Source organism: Prosopis cineraria, unplaced genomic scaffold (genome assembly GCF_029017545.1).
Source record: "Prosopis cineraria cultivar Desert tree isolate PC_DT_omini unplaced genomic scaffold, ASM2901754v1 PC13, whole genome shotgun sequence".
Lineage (NCBI taxonomy): Eukaryota > Viridiplantae > Streptophyta > Magnoliopsida > Fabales > Fabaceae > Prosopis > Prosopis cineraria.
Window position 1 is genome coordinate 9,188,065 of NW_026555344.1, and position 18,276 is coordinate 9,206,340.

General features: G+C 28.6%; 1 protein-coding gene across 1 annotated transcript; it reads left to right on the top strand.

Annotated features, from left to right (window-relative positions):
- The first annotated feature begins 484 nt into the window (after positions 1-484).
- Positions 485-1,048, top strand: LOC129289866 (uncharacterized). Its single transcript, XM_054926628.1, has 2 exons — positions 485-509; positions 606-1,048. The coding sequence occupies exons 1-2, from the start codon at positions 485-487 to the stop codon at positions 1,046-1,048; spliced, it is 468 nt and encodes a 155-aa protein (XP_054782603.1).
- Positions 1,049-18,276: the final 17,228 nt, after the last annotated feature.

An 18,276-nucleotide genomic window follows, 5' to 3' on the forward strand; every position in this document is an offset into this window, starting at 1 on the left:
TGGTTTATTCTCAATAAAGAGTGCCTACAAATTTTTGTATCAATATAACCATGTCTACCCAACCTTCCTTATAGATTAAAATTTGGTATTGGTAAATTCTAGAAAAAGTTAATTTTTTTATGTGGCAAGTGGCCTGTGAGAGAATTATGACAAATTCACTCCGAGCCTTAAGAGGGATAAATGCCTCAGCTTCTTGTCCCTTTGATTGTCACTATGAGGAAAGTATCATTCATCTTCTTCGAGCTTGTGAGAGAGCAAAACAATTGTGGAAGGAAATTTTACATCCTAACTCTTTTTTGAATTTCTTTGCTGGTAACTTACAGATGTGGCTTAATTGGAATTCCAATTCCAATCCAGGATGAGGTGAATACAGGAAATGGCCTTGGACATGAGTTTTTAGTCTAGTTTGTTGGGGATTTTGGACCTTTAGATGCACTCTCATTTCTAAAGGACGATGTCCCACCACAAAAGAGATTCTACATAAATGCACACACTTTCTCTTGGAGCAGGTAGTCAATAATGAATTGAAGTACTCAATCTTTCATCAAGATGCCAACTCAGTAGACATTTGGACTCCACGACTGACTACATTCGTGTTGATGTAGATGGTTGTGTATGGAATTTTCAACATGTTGCTTGTGGAAGGGTCGTTAGAGACACCAAGGGGAACTGGATGATGGGCTTTCATAAGAACCTTAGAGCCTGCTCAGTTACTAATGTAAAAATATTGGCCATCAAAGTTGGGATCGAGGTCTGCCAAGATCTCAATCTTGGCAAAATCTCTATCCACTCTAATTCCATTGAGGCCATTAACACTTTGAGACGAGACAATCCCTTAGATCACCACTTAAGAGATGCTATTGATTACATTAGAGATCAATTATTTCTCATGCATGATGTGGAATTACACCATTCTCATAGAGACATCATCAGATGCATGGACTTCATGGCAAGACAAGGTCACAATGGCCCTCCTACCACGACTTTGGTACCTCATGTACTTGTAAATTGTTTGTCCATGTATCTTGAAGATAAGAACCATCTTTAGGTTCTTCTTTTTTATTTTTATTTTTCAAGCCTAGCTTGCCATTTGTAAACAAAAAAAAAAGATTGTTAATTTAGGTGAGCCTGATTTATTTGAGTTGGGCTCAATTTAAATAACTTGGATAAATCTAAGTTTATAAAAAAGACTAAATAGCCAATCTCGACCAAAAACCCTAAGATTTTCGGCTCGGTCCAAATACTTGAATTACAAAATATTTTATTATCTGTGAGCCAATTAGAAACTTTATACGTGCAAGAAGAAGCCAATTAAGTGAAACACATATAGATTCTTCATGAAAGGGTTTAAAAAACCATGATCTAGCCAACGAGAATAAAATCAATGAAGATAACTTCAACAATATTGAAGAACATGCCCAACCAAATGACAAATGAAGCAAATTTTGGTAGATCTTTCATAAAAATAATGAAATCAAACACAAGTCCATATGCAAAAAGAAACATTTCTTGAGATTTTTGTTATATTGTCCAAATGTAAGTGAATTTAAGATAATATAAGAAGTTTCACATTGAATAAAGTTAGACTTAATAACTAATATATAATTAATTAAAAGAAAATGACTCATAAACTTAAGTTTTAATGTTTTGAGTAAAGATGTAGCTTTCCTCCGCTAATTTTGGGCATTTTGGTTGAGTTAACCGTTACTTTTTCCCGTTTTTCCTCTCTTGTTTTTAGACGGTTGCTCTTCCATCCTAATAGTTTCCATTTTTGAAAAACCACCAAACATCCGTTGGTCACCCATGGTCCACCATACGGCACACGGTTAAGATCATATGGTAAAGAAGATTAAAAAGTGGTTGTTATAAGATTGGATAACTTGAACGTCACCTCTAAGAATCCAAAACCGTGAAATATAAGCTTGAGACTTGGACGGATATGAAATCTTCTAAAATCATGAACTTGAACAAAAGCATAATGATTTTCATGCCAGTCTTGATCAATAAACAAAGAATTCGTAGAATAACTAAGAAAGCTGGGAAAGAAGATGGAAACAAGAAGAGAAGAAGAAGCAGGAAACTGGAGAGATAGAAGATAATGAGAAAGAATGTGAGAGGAAGAGGAAAACCTCACACTCCAAAGGGAAAACTCTCCAAAAGTTCATTCACATTTTTCCTTTTCATAATATCTTCTTTTCAAGTTGTCTGCGTTAATTTGATCAAGAGGAGAAGCTATTGATTCATTTTTTTTTTTTGGGACTTTTATGTGTAATTTTTTTCCTTTTAATAATATTTTCTCTTTAGGTAAAAAAAAAGGAGCTGGCTATGATCAATTTATTTTTCTCATTCAAAAAATTCATTTTTTTATTCATGCTGTGGTCAAAAAACTTTTTCATTCATATCAAGTTTTTTTCGACCCAGTCGTCATTGATGAGTTATCCCTCTCTCTCTCTCTCTCTGTGTGTGTGTGTGTGTGTGTGTGTGTGTGTGTGTGTGTGATTGGACTCGATTATGTTTTTTTCCCCCTCGACCAACGACTTGATTATGTTTACAATTCTAGGCATCCTCAACTTTAATATCAGCGTTCACCCGGGAAAAGTAAGTAGTATAATTTTTTTTTTTTGCCCGGGTATAATTCAAATCTTATTCTTCACAATTTATTATAGAAAGTTAGAATGATAAATAAATCCCACGCAAATATACAAATGACAAAAAAATATATCACAAAATGAAGTAATTACTCTGAAGTGATCTCTAGAGACTCAACTAACATATTTTTTTTATTTAACATTACGTTGTTGACCATCTACAAAATAATAAAAGTCGTTGTTAAGAACTAAATTGAAATTATTAATAGGAAAAATAAAGTTGTTAATATAAAAAGTATAGTTGTTATTACATAATTAAATTTGAATAGTTATGAATACATAAATAAAAGTTATTAATAACTAAGTTGGTGTTGTTAAGAGAGGAATTGTACTTGTTATCGCATAAATAAATTAACAATTACATTTTCTATATTACCAACTTTACATTTGCTATTGACAACTTCAATTTAGGTTTTAACAAGGTAACTATACTTTTTATTATTTTGCAAAAGGTTAAAAATGTAATTTCACAAAAAATATATCAAATAAAAGGACACCAGAATAATTATCTTATTTCGTGGAATTCTTTTGTCATTTGGGGTGAGATTTATTTGGTATTCTTCCATTATTATATACACTGATTGTTTGATGATAAACCTATGTATTATATGCCTTGCATACATTTACCGCGTTTGTACTCTATGATATAAATTCTAATGAGTTATCCCTTATATTTTTTTTCCCCTCTCTGATTGAACTGTAGATAATTGTTTCAGGTTTGGTTTATTGTTTATTGTTCTAGGCATCTCAACTTTAATATCAGCGTTCAACAAGGAAAAGTAACTGGTGTGTGTGTATTTACCCGAGTATAATTCAATTATTATTATCCATAGTTTATTATAGGGAGAATGACACATAAATCACACTCAAATATGCAAATGGCAGAAGAGTACCATAAAATAGGATAATTACTTTGAAGTTCCTAAAAACTCATGTGACATTTTTTTTTTGGCAAAATTAACAATTGTTAAAATAGAAAGCATACTTGGTTATTGCATAACTAAATTAACAATTACACTTCTTATATTAACAATTTTATTTTATTTTATTATTAACGACTTCAATTTGAATTTTAACTACCACACTTTCTATTATTTTTGTAGAAGAACGTAATTTCACAAAAAAAAAAAATCAAATAAGTCCCTAGACACTTCAAAGTGATTATTTTATTTCGTGATAATATTTTGTTATTTGTCTATTTAGGTGGGATTTATTTGTTTGCTGGATAAACCTATATATGTATAATATGTGTTGCATGTGTTCATTACGCCTATGCTCTGTTTGTAATAGAAGTTTTTTTTTTTTTTTCTTTTCTTATGACCTAGTTTGTATGTAGCATATTTGACCATTCAACGTTTAATTTTCATTTCATCCAATAATCTATATATTGAATAGAGTCTTTGCATGTGAACGAGGAAATTTTCATAGTCATCCGCCTCTTCATCATCAACAAGCCTGAGCTCCCTACATTCATCTTTCTTTGTTCTCACTTCTCGCTTCTTTTCTTCGTCTTCGAAATCTCAATAGTGTATTATATGACATTGGATGTTTTACAGTTAAATCTAATTAGCTTATTTTTAAAATTAATGTTGACTTTTTGAAAATGTTGTGAGTATTTATGATTATCAGATTTGGACTTGCTTCATGGTTGTATTAGAGTGTATTAGTGTTATAGTGTGCACCTAGATTATGTGAACCCTTTTTAATGGTTTGTGTTTGTTTAACTGTGAAGTATGTGGATTAATAATAATAATTTTCTTTGAGTTTAATTATAATTTTTAATATATGATATTTAAAATATATTAAATTAATTATAAGTGGTCCGACCCAGTTAGACAAAGATCAGATTATTAAACTATAAATTAATATTTTGACCAATTTAATATTCGATTCAGTTTTGGTAACATTGATCAAGTTCTACTGCATTTTTTTTTTGGCAATATACCGCAATTTTTAATTAGAATATGCTATATTTTATTTCATTTTGGGCCTAGTTTAGTTTGGTCACAACTTGGTACTAAGCCATGGGCCAGATGTCATAACCCAAGTCTTTCTTTTCTTTCTATCTCTCTTTTTAATAAATAAAATAGATTATTTTGATTAAATTCATGGAGTTTAAAATAAAGATAAATAATTTAAGTTTTAATTTGATCATTTTTTCCACTAATAATTAGAACACTTCAAAACTTTAAAAAATGACACAAGAAAAGAGGAGGGGAAGAATCAAATCAATCTTAGGTAGTGTTTAGATTAGTAAATTTAAATTTAAATTTAAATTTTAAATTTAAAGTCTCGCATTTTAAATATCACATTTAAAATTTATGTATTAAAATTTTTTATTTGAATAATTCAAAAAATTGAATTGAAAGCAAAAAGTTTATTTATATTTTTCAACTGATAAAAGATGAGAACTCGAGATAAAAGTACATAATAGTTATAGAGGCACCGATAGTAAGAGCATGAAAAGAATAAAAGGTTTGAAATGATTAAAATTTTAAATGGTTATGGTGTGAGGATAGTTTGAAATTACAAAAAAAAAATAATAAGAAATATATTTGTATTTGAATAGAATCCAAATCCATATATTTATGTGTATTCAAATGAGGAATTTAATTTAAATTTAATTTTTTATTAATCCAAACACACCAAATAGAGTATATACTCCTAAGATCCAAGATCCTATGTATAAAACACTTATAATATGTTTTACTAGAATAAAAAAAATTAAAACTTATTAGCTTTCTGTAAAAATTTAATAAAAAAATTTCAACTATGCCCATATTATACATATATATGCTTTAATAATATAATTTCTCTCAACATGTTTAATAAATAAAAAATAAGAAAAATTTATAATAAAAATTTAGTGATATAATTTATAAATAAAATTAAAATTTTTTTTTATAAATAAAATTAGAGTGGGTGTGCACCTACACTGTCGGATATAGAATACTAGTGGCTTGGATTTTTACAATTAAAAAGTCGTTTTCCAAAAGCTGCAATTGGCCAAACGTTGTTTGGGAAAAATCATTGGGAGGAGGCCGAAAGCACATTTACCGAACACATGATGAATGATTAGCTTTTGAGAAGTTGATATGTGCTTCACTTTTGCATATATTGACCGGATGGAAAAAGACTACACACGTTGCTTGTGTATCATTTCATTGGCTACAAATACCTTCCCTGAATTTTCCACATCCACCGAACCTGAAAGTAAGGAATAAGAGTTGGGCTTGTCACTTCTCATTTAAGCTCTCGTTCTTTCAATTTCAGTCTTTGAAAAGTGAGGTTTTTTTTTTGAATAATTTTTTATATTTAATCCGTTTAAAATTGTAAAAAATATATTGAGGCTACTTATTTAATCTTCTATTTATTTTAAATTTGAAAAATTGAGGTATTTTAAATTTTTTGATTAAATTTGAACTTTAGACTATGTGTTTGTGCCTTAAAATGATGACTTATTACTTATTATGGTTTTTAAAACATTATAATTTATATTTCAAATAATAAATATGTAATATTATAATGTTAAACTTAATACTAAAAAATAAAAAAAGTTTTCAGGCTCTAGTCCTAAGTCCTATCAATATGAGTTGAATTTGAAAAAAAATAACAATTTTATATTAAAAAGGGCTTTAGGTCATGAGCTCATAAAGACCAAGCTTTTTAATTTCCACTCTGGTATATTACATGATAACATTAGGGCCTATAAAGTAAATAAGTTATTGTTCATGGTGAGTGGGTGTGCTAAAGGAGCCTATTCTCACATGGTGCTATAAGTACTTAACTTTTAAATTAAACTGAGTTTTTGGGATTCTTTACCATAATTTCCCTAAATGCAAGTGTTAAAAATAAAGAGAATGAAGAAATATATATAGAGAAAAATGGAAGTATTGCATGGTAAAGACAAACATGATATTGATACTAATATAAAAGAAACTACATAAAACATAAGATGAAAAATAAAAGAAAAATGTCAGGGAAGTAGTGCTACTATTCCATTGAGAGACATGTGCTATTGGGTGTAGAACTCATCGATATCTACTATATGTGTGCTACTCTAAGGGAACCATGCTTAATTTGCTAAAGGAGGAAGTTTCTAATTTGGTCACAGACCAAGTATTGTATTGGTTTGAGTGTTTTTGAGTTGACTGGAATTGGAGAGAGGTTGGAGAAGTCATTATAAATGATGGTTTTTTTTCCTTTTATAGACATAAAGTGATAGTTTTTCTTAGTCCCACACCTTCTTTTTTTTTTTTTTTAAGGTTCGTTCATTTTAGTTTTCTCTAGAACTTCCTCCACTTTCACTCTTGTGAAAAGAAGTTTGGGATGACCAAGTCCTCCCCCCCCCTTAAAAAAAATTTCTCTCCTTTAGAAGACTTACATGGGCTATTAGGTTAGGGGAAAATTTATATTTTAACACAAACATTTATGTTTAGAACCTACTTGTAATTTTTTCTAAAAATATTCTCAATCACTTGGTGAAGACAATAAGTAAGAAAGAAAAGGGGGCACCTATCAGGAGTTAGTTTCTCTCCAATGCACATCCCTCCTATATCTCTCCTTTTATTTTCTAATGATATTTTGACCATCCAGATTTAATCCAAAAGGTTCAAATTTAAACCTTTTAATTTTAATTTTATATTTATTAAAATAAAAATTTGTAAAATATTTACTAAGTCTGGTCATCACTCATTTGGATAGTCTATATTTAATTTGAATGGTTTAAATTTAATATTAATTTTTTAATAATTTTTATAAATTGACAATATATATTCATTTTTGGATGATCCATATTTAATATCAAAATTTCTTGTAATTTTTATTTGGAAAAATTGGTGAAAAGGATCATGTTAAAAGCAAAATTAGTCTCAAGGACCAAATGCAATTTAAGGACCAAATACAATATTTTATTAATTAAAAAATATACACAAATGATCAAAATACCCTCTCTTTAAAACAATCAAATTGAAAAAAAAAAAAAAACAAAGGCTACCTATTCAACAATTGCACCTCAAGTCAAAAGCCTTGCACCCACTTGCACCTAAAGCCATCAATTAAGGTCGAGCCCATCGGACTAGGCCTTTTAACACCGAAAAAATCTAAGGTCAAGCTACTATTTTAGAGTGTAAAATGATAATTTGAGCTGGCCCTTTTAAACTCTAAAATAAAAGGACCGACCCTTTTATGTCCTTTTATAATTTTTTAAAATTTTAATATTAAAAAAATTAAATATTATGCTAATTCTAAAACCATAGCCTTATTTCACTTGGATGAAGAATAAATATATAAAAAATTTAATATTTTTGCCGCTATTAAGGCTCCATAAAGAGAAGGATAGAATTATATTGATGTTGATGATGATAAAAATCATCAAGATCTTGCTGATAATGCTAATAAAGTCTGATTATTATTAGTGTTGATTTTATAATATTGTTGCTTTCTATTAGACTTACATTTATTATTATGTGTATTGACTTCAATTTATTTTTATAGATTAAATGTTACATGTAATAACTTTTTTTGAATTTTTAAATATGCTCTTTTTAATCTTTAAATTAAAAAAAATATAGGGCCGAGGCCCTAAGGGTCGGCCTTTTAGCCTCGAGGGCCAGGGTCAGGATGGTCAAACTGAAGCCTTAAGGTGTAATTGGGCTTTATAGGGCTAGCCCGTTTATGCCTTGGCCCTTTAAGGCCTAGCCCCTTTTAAGGCCAGGCCGGCCCTCATTAATACCTTCACTTGCACCCCTAGCCAAAAACCTTGTACTTAATTTAAAAGCCTTGTGTCTCATGCCAAAAGTCTTGCACCCAACCTATAAGCCTTGTAGCCCAAGCCAGAAGCCTTGCCCTAAGTCAAACGCCTTGCATCCAATCCAAAAGCCTTGCATCCCAACTCAAAAGCCTTATAAGACTTGGCGTGCAAGGCCTCTAGGTTGGGTGCAAGGCCTCTAAGTTAGGGTACAAGGCTTTTGAAATAGGGTGCAAGCCTTTTGGCTTAAGGTGCAAGGCTTCTGGGATGAGGTGCAAGGCTTCTGGCTTAGGGTGTAAGGCTTTTAGGTTAGGGTGCAAGGCTTCTGATTCAGGGTGCATGGCTTCTAACATAGGCTTGGAGTGCATGTGTTAAATGAGTAGCCTTTGTTTTTTTTTTCAATTTCATATTTTAAAGAGAGGGTATTTTGGTCATTTGTGCATTTTTTTAATGAATAAAATATTGCATTTGGTCCTTGAATTGCATTTAGTCCTTGGGACTAATTTTGTTTTCAACAAGGTTCTTTTCACCAATTTTTCCTTTTTATTTCAATAAATTAATATTAAATATAAAGATAATCTCCTAACTGGTACTTCTCAAAAAATTTTAAAAAATTTACAAGTTAAAATCATACTCCCTCTATCCTTATATATGAGATGTTTTAATCAAATCATGCCAACAAATAAAAGTTAGTTATTAAATTAAAAGCACAACAATATTTTAGTTTTGCCCCTAATTATTATAAATAAAAAATAAACTTCTTTTTTCAAAGTAAATTGATGATGAGAGTACTTATATTTTTCTCTTTTCAATTTAATAAGGGTATAATGGTCTATTTATTAAAAAAATATACTAACAACTTCTTATATTTAAGGACAAAAATTTTTTTAGAAGACCTCTTATATATAGAGACAAAGGGAGCAAATATAAACTATTAAGAGTAAATCTATACAATCAATTTATAAAAATTTTTAATACTAAAATTTGTTTATTTAGATTAAATATGAACTGTTCATATGGGTGCTGACCAAACTTATTAACAAATTTATAAACCTTTATTCTAATAAATATAAAATAAAAATAAATAAATATTAAAAATTATAAATATAAATCGTTCAGATTAAATCTAAACATTCCATATATCTTTTGAAAATAAGAGGAGAGGCAGTGGAGGGATGCTTAGAGGAGAGAAGTCAACTCCCACCAATTAGGGGATTGTTAGGGGCATAGGCCTATAGTGCCACACTCTTTAATGCTCATTCTAATGCCTTAATCTTTTAATTTTTTTATAGGTTAATATACAATTTAAATCATAAACTATATATTTAGAAATAATTTAAATCTTGAACTTTTAAAGAGTATATTTTAAATTCTAAAAAATTAAAGTTGATATAATTTTGTCCCCATCATTAAGTTTGGACAAACGTTTATTAAATTAAGACCTAATGTGTAATTTTTACCAAGTGAGAGTAGGAAGGAGAGTGAATTTGGTGAAAATCGCACATTATGCCTCAATTTTTAAAAATTATCGGACATTTGTTAAAATTTAATAGTAGTGATGAAATTGCTCCAACTTTAATTGTTTAGAATTTAGAATGTACTTTTTAAAAGTTTAAGATTTAAATAACCCCTAAACCTATAATTTAGAGTTCAAATTGTATATTAACTCTTTTTTTATTATTAGGTTTTACATCAAATGAGGAATATTTCTATACCTTATAGTGATGAAATGGGAAAGTTTTGTATTTTTTTATGATTTATCTAAGAAAACTATCTTAAGATTGTGTAATTTTGTTTTTTTAATAAAAAATGTAAAACTACATTATTTCATTACCATAAGATGTAAAATGCCTCTCATTTTATGTAAAATATAATGATAGTTTCATAGTATAATTATCTTATTATGTATTGATGGTCTTCTATTGGATATAGTCTCATTTAAATTATGTGATTGAAAATTAAATGTGGGCATCTATTTTCACAAGAATTCGATGATTCATCATATTGTGAAGGATTAGCTTCTTTTTTTAGATACAACCCTATTAGTTTTTTTTTTTTTTAATATGATTTAGTGTAACTGTGTAAGTAGCATGACTCTTGTTTCTTCAACAAATTAATAGGAATTCAGTTCCTAACACTTTGATTTAGTTATCCCTTTGATTTGTCATTTATATTTGAGAGAATGATAGAGAGGTCTCAAAAAAATTAATTAATTCAATTTAAGTTTTAAATGTCAAATTTTAAAAATCTGCAACTCAATTTCTAAATTTTTTAACTCTGATGTGATAAATTTGTAACTTGTATTTCAAATTTTAATAGAAAAAATAATTTTTTATTCTTCAATCATGTTAAAATTTAAAAATAAATTACAAATTTATTACAATACAATTGTAAAATTGAGAGATTAAATTATAAATTTTTTAAAGTTTGACATTTGGGATTTAACTTGAAGATGATCTCTTTGTCATTCTCACTTTATATTTTGATGGAAAATAATTTTTGCTACTAGTAAAAGAAGGAAAATAATTCTTTATCTTGTTTTTATTTTTCTTAAGAAAATCCTCTTGATTCAAGTGCATGTTGCTTTGGGCAACACATTAAGTGTTCATCAAATCTAGATTGTCCATTTTAATTTAGACGATCCATATTTAAAGCTTTTTGTTTGTATTTATCAAATTAAAATTTTATAAATTTTTTTAAAAAATCTATTCATCACTAATATGAATGGTCCAAATTTATTATTAATTTTTATAATTTTTATAAGTTGACAATACAAATTTATTTTGGACAATTCGTATTTAAAGCTTTAAACTTGTAAATTTTTTAAAAAAATTTGGAAAGCACTAGTTCAAATATTATCCTTATTTTTAATATTGCATTTGTTTAAAAATTATAAACATTATAAATATTTTAATTTTAGTATTAAATTTGGATAATCTGAATGATCCAAATTGGTGATGAGCAAATTTCTTAAATTTTTTATAAATGTCTTTGTAAATAAAATAAAAATAAAAATTTTTAAATTTTGACCATCAAATTAAATTTAGACAATTCAAATCTGATGACCACCATGTGCTCATCACCTTGATAAGCATTGAATATAGTCCCTCTGCTGTGTATATTACTATGGGTGCATTTCATATTAGGATGGATGTGACTTAATTAAATATCAAAATCAAATAAATGTGAAAATATTGCAAGCTATTGAGACTGAAATAAAAATAATTTTAAGGAAAATGACTAACTGCCCTTAATAGAAATGAAGAAAGAGAATGTGAATCCTTCCTTCACAACACTTATTAAATCCTTTACATTACTTGTTAATAAATCAAGAGATTTAACAAGTTATGTTAAGGAATGATTCACTTTCTCTTTCTTCATTTCTATTAAGAACAATTTAGTCATTTTCCTTGTAGAATTATTTTTTTTTTTCAATCTCCACAGCCTGAAATGTATTATTAAATTTATATTATCTTGATTTATGATTAAGTTACATTCATGATTCTAGAATGAAATTCTCTCTATTATTATTATTATTATTATTATTATTAAACACAACGTGAACCACGGGGGCATGTCCTTGCCGTTGCAGATTTAATTTAATTTAATTCGTAACAAATATGCGAAAGCCTAACCATAATATGTACGCCACGGTGCTCCCCAACTTAAATGAGAACAAATTATTTGACCGGAAAAAAAAAAAGAGGACAACGAATCAGTATTTGGCGCAAATGCCATGGCGAAATCAACCATTAATTAATATCTTAAAAACAGGCTGGCAGGTTCCAATTTTTATAATCTAACCTTAGTTAAACCGATAATATAATAATTAAATAAAAATAAATAAATGTTAAATACATATATAAACTATGTATCAGAATTCATTGAATAAATCTATAATTATTTGTTAATAAAACAATATATCATAATCATAACTCAATAATATTATAAATTATAATTTTATAACTCATAAAAAATAGGTGAATTTTAATTATATCCAACATGAATAGGCTAACAGTATTTGCATTTGCCTTTATAAACAATTGTGAACACCTTTCCATGAATGTAGTCCTTAATAATATTATATATTTTTGTAAAGAGTTAAAAAATAAAGTTAACTTTAGAATAGTTTAATTTTTAGATTGTTCTTTGTTTTTTGAAAGTTTACTTTTTTTCTTTTTGGTTTTTTTAATGTGAGGGCTAGATTTTTACTTAACGGTGGCTCAACTCTAGCTCAACCATAAAAATTTATTTTTGGTTTAAACCGAGCCATTAGTAAGTAGAGTAATTCAGTTGGATTCGGTCCTTACAACATGGCACAGCACTGGCATAAGTATGGATGTTGAGGAGAAGAAGGGGAGGCGGTAGATGAAGTACACGTGGAAAGAGAAGGATCGGAGGGTGGAGATAGGATTTGCATGTGAAACGAGTGAGATATATAATTGAGTTGAGTTAATGAACGTGGCGTGTGGTCTCGTCGTTCGTCTTCGTCACCGGATGGTTTATAAGCCAAATCAAATCTTTCTCACTTTGCATTGCACACCTCATCCTTCTTCTCCATCTCTCATTCTTTCTTTTCCTCACACCACACAGCCCTGTGCTTTGATTCCATCGTTATTGTTATTAGTTAATTAATTAATTAATTAATTATTGCTATACAGTCTTAATTTCTCGTTTCTCTTGAGATCAGATTCATCCTAGCTATTTCTACATGACTTGCAATTTTGATCCTTGTTAGTGTATCACGCACCTTCACCGTCTTCATCTTCTTCTTCAACTCCATGCTTGGTTTGTACTGGAATTGTGTGATACACTAGCACGGATCAATGTTACACGTCATGTTACCACCTTTTCTTTTTATAATTATGTTTCTTTATTCATACATAAATATGAGAGAGAGAGGGAGGGAGGGAGGGAGCGAGAGAGAGAGAGAGTGTGTGTGTGTGTTCTCCCATGTTTCTGTGTTCAAATTATTACGATCAATTAATGAAAGAAACTAATGTTTGTTTCTTTGGTACAGATCCTAGGAAGTCGGTGGATGCTCAACACACTGGGCCTGTTAACAAGACTCCAGTCTCTTGGTATAATTTGCCAACGCTTGAAACTTCATGTTTTTTGTTAATTAACAGATTGCACGCATGCATGTGTGTGTGAACGAGAGATTAATTTCTCAAAAATTAAATCATATGGCATTGAGATGGCATATAAATAAACATATTTTTATTTTTTTGTGAAAAATGGTGGTTTGTAAAAGGAATACATACTGTTTTGAAACATGCCTGTCACTCCCGCCAGTGTAGGGATTGTTGTAATAAATTATTTGGGGGTATTTCCGTTGAATTCAAAAGGCCAACTTTTTGTTAATTCAATTTATTTTAATTCAATAAAAGATTGAGAAAAAATATTTGAGTTGAGAGTTAAAAGAAAATATATATATATATATATATATAGCAAATTTCCAGTCAATAGAAGTATTGGGACTTAGGATTCATCCTAGCAATTAATACTTCCTCCGTCTCAAATTATAAGATATTTTTAGTCAAAATCTCACATACTAATAACCTTCATTAAAGACTTTTAACAATTTTATTTTTTCAAAACAAAAATGTAAATTTTGAAAAATACCATTCATTTAATAACCTTAAATCCACACCTAATTAATATTAAACAGAGAGAGAAAGGGTAATATTGAAATAAATATATTTAATAAAACCTTTATTTTTTCAAAGTATTTTATATTTTGGTACGACAAATCTCACTTAATAGTGTTTTATAATTTGGGATAGGGGGAGTAGTTTCTATTCTTTAAATTGATTCTTTATCAACTACAGAGGTAATCATTTTCAAATTGTCCTAATTACCTCTCAAGTAATTAGTCCCTATGTAATTAGGATTGAATTCTTTCAGTCAAAAAAAAATAGGATTGAATTCACTCTTGTGCAACTCAAACTCCTAATGTAATTTAAGTCATCACGGATTCCTAAATTTATCTCTAATTTAGTTATTTGGGTTTATCTCTTCTAGATCCAGGATCACCCTTCACCTCTCACTCTATTGAGTTTACCCATTAACTAGATGTTAATTAGATTTATATGTTGATCAAAATTAATATCTCAAGAAGAATAAAAGAGATAAATATAATTAAAAAATAAATCAAAATATAATTACAAATCAAAATCCAAAGAAGTCAAACAAATTAAGAAATAGAAACTAGTTTCTCAGGTGAGTTCATTACTAAAAAACCATTCTTTACATCGCTTTTTAACATCGGCTAAGCAAAAATTTGTTGTAAAAAAAAAGGCGGTGGTAGCTTGTAAATAAGGCAAAGAGTTTTAACATCGATTATATGAATAACCGATGTTAAAAGTATATTCCATATCGGTTATTCAAATAACCGACATCAAAAAGCTTAAAAAAATAAAAAGGGGAGAAATTTGAAAATTTTCAATGTTGGTTTTCATAGAACCAATGTTGAAAAAAGAAACAACATTAGTTTTTCAAAAAACTAACGTTGTTTATTTGCAAATTTAATTCCTTTACATCTCCGTCCCCCATTCGAACAGCCATTTCTTTTTTTCCTCTTTCTCTCTCTTCTGAAGTTCTCTCTTGCTGAACTCGTTTAGCATTTAAAGCTTCAACCTTGCCTATTTTTGTCTCCAAGAAGCTCTGTTCACCGTCCATCAACATTCGTTGGCCATCTCAGTTCACCGTTCGAAGTCTGTCAAGCTCCGTTGCTGTCAATCTTAATCTTTGGAGCAAATCCATTGTTACCGTCTCTTGTGTATGGGTTCAAGTGAGTTCTTTGATTTTGGATCTCCATTTGCTTCTTCCTTCTTCCTTCTTCCCTCTTCTCCCATTGTAGGTGGATCTTCTTTAGATGCATTTTTTTTCATGGATGGTTGCTGCTTTCTTCCTTCTCCATTGTTGGGTGTTACTTTAAGTGGGTTCTTTGAGTTGTGTTTTTTTTTTAGTAAACTTCAAGTAAGTCTCATTGCTATTTTTCTATTTTTTATTGATTTATGAAAATTATAGTAGCTGGGTTTGAATTTTTGTCTTCACATTTTTATTTTTGTTCTTTATATTTTTTTTATTTTTTATTTTTCTAATATTATGTTAAGGGGAGAAATTGAAATTTTTTGCTTTTTTGTTGAGTTTTTTATAAAGTAAAATTTATACTTTATAAGAAGAATTAAATTTATTGTGTAATTTTGATAGTTAAGGTTTTAAAATTATTATGCTTTCAATAGATATTTTTAATTGTTGTTGGATAGTATTTTGTGATTATTAAAATTTTTGAATGTCCTATTTTAAGAAAAAAATATAGATTTTAAGTTCTCGATGTTAAAAAATAATTTTTTTAAAAATTTAACTTTTAACAACTGTTATTTAAAAAACCATTGTTAAAAGTCAATAACTGTTGTTTTAACAATGATTTTCAAATAATTGTTGTTAAAAGTTAATTTAAAAAAATTAATTGATTTTTTATAGACATTTCACATCAGTTAGTTGTATAATCGACGTGAAAAATGATTTTTGACATTGGTTCAATAACCAACATTAAAAGTCTACTTTTCACTTCTCCTTTTTTTTTTTACTTCTTTTTAATAACTAACATTAAAAGTTTAAAATAATTATTGTTAAAAATCCTTTCTACAGTAGTAGGTTATAGATCCCTACCACAATGAGGTATTTTTGAAACATGTGAAAATAGCAATAAACATTATTTTAAAATCTTTAATCTTAAATACAAATCGTAGGGAAAATTATGGAGTATTAGAAGAGAATAGTTAAGATGTGAAGAATTCCCTAATAATCTCTCTTCCCTTAACTTCATGAGAACTCTTGAACTACTCAGATAAATGATCGGATGTCTCCATCCATAATGGGAAGGAGTATTTGTAATTAAAATTGAGACTCCATCTCCTCCTCCTTATCAATATGGTACTCAAATATATGTAATATGCATATGTGTGTATAAGATTTGTTTCAAGTTCTTTCTTCCTTACATACGCACATGCGCATATTATTTTAAGTATTTTTAAAATTTAATTTATTATTTTTCCTACAAAATGTAAAAAGGGAGAGTATAAATAGATTTTATAGCAAAGTTCTTTCTTATCCTATCTCTAATACATAATACACTAAATACGACATTTCATACTTATTGTTTATTTACAAAAGCCAACAAATAAGCCAAGGCAGAGAATATTTGACAGTTATTTAAAACACCTGTCAAATATATAAACACATATCTGATGATTATTTTGAGTAACTAATGAATATATATACTTTTATTTTCTTTTAGAAGATAAATCTCTGCCTGATATTAAATAATAATCAAATATTTAAAACATGTATTTGTTGGTTATCTATAAAAAAAGCATCAATTACATCAAGTTTTGCTTTTTAAATCTGATCCCCAATAGATATTTCTCTTTGATTGAGCATCTTTGTTCTTCATTATCTCCTTACGATAATTTTTTTTTTAATGAAACTCCCTATCATAACTTTTGAAACCTCCATGTCACACCCAAACAACAATTTTGTGGGTTTTTTTTTCTCATTCACACTAAGGTCTAGTGTCTCGTGTCCTCTAATTCTCACTAGGTGGTGAGTTCGTGGATGAAGGTCTTTGTGGGTGTCATCTTCTCTTGTTCTTTCTCGTGGGTGTCTTCTTTCAAGTGAATTTTGTTCTTGCTCCTCCTCTTCTACTCTTTCTCTTTTCAATTCGATGCTTATAGTTCCATTTTATATATATATATATATATATATTCTCTTAATTAGTTGTAAATTTTTAGATTATAAAGAGAATTAGTGTTTGAATTTGTTGGTAACTTCTTGTTAATGGTCTGTAAATTTTTGTTGCTATTATTCTTGATAGGTATGATTTGTTGGGTAACTTGATTAGGAATAATTGAGTTAGATTATACTTGCAGGATGAAATTTTTGCACTAAGAGAGAGCATAAAGCCTAAGAAATACTTGTTTTTAAGCTATATGCTGTCGAATTTTTTGCTATTATTGTTGGGTAACTTTATTAGGTAAAATTAAGTTAGATTAAAACATACAAGATGAAATTTTGGTATTAAGAGAGGCCATAAAGTCTAGGAAACTCTTGTTTTTAAGTCATTATGCTATCCAATTTTTATCAATTGCCAGCATTTAGTTTTATGAAATAGGATTATTTTGTAAGATAAGATCTTTGTTAGATTAGTTTAGTTGTTAGTTTAACTAGTTACAAGTTCTTAACAAGATTAAAGAGGAAAATTTTGTGCAAGAAAGTATCTAGTGACTCATATATTACCCCTTTTCTTTTTAGATTGAAAATTGATTTCCTATCTCCTTAGCTTTCCTAATATTTGTGAGTCACTAATCACATTTTTCTCTAAACCTTTCATGCCAAATTAGAATTATGGATAAGAAATAGATGTTTACTAATTGTCTATCTAAAAAATATTGAGTTGGGGTGGTAGACTTCATTAAGCATACAGTTAAGCATGTCAAGGACTTTAATAGAATTGTTTGCCTATGTTTAAAGTAATTCCTTTCTAAGTGGTTTACTCCATCTACTTGTGAAGAATACTTAGTAATTTATAGAACTAATCAAAGTTACGAGTATTGAATAATGAAAATCGAGACAAAGGATGATATTATTAATAGTTAGGAGTATGATGAAAGCTGTATATCATCACCTGATTTCACACATAAGTACATATGAGAAATATCATCCTAAAAAGATAGCCAAACTAATTGAGGAGGATGTTGAGGATTGTTTAGAAATGTTTGAGAAATTGAAAAGTGATATGGAGAAATTGTTGTACCCTGGTTGTACTGAATTCACAAAATTGCCAATGTTGAATTGTACAACTTGGAAGCAAAG

Bases quoted from the DNA above. Each gene is read 5' to 3' on its own strand.
- LOC129289866 (XM_054926628.1), top strand. From the start codon at position 485: ATGCACACACTTTCTCTTGGAGCAG. The intron at 510-605 runs GTAGTCAATAAT...GTGTTGATGTAG, and splicing joins CACACTTTCTCTTGGAGCAG to ATGGTTGTGTATGGAATTTT.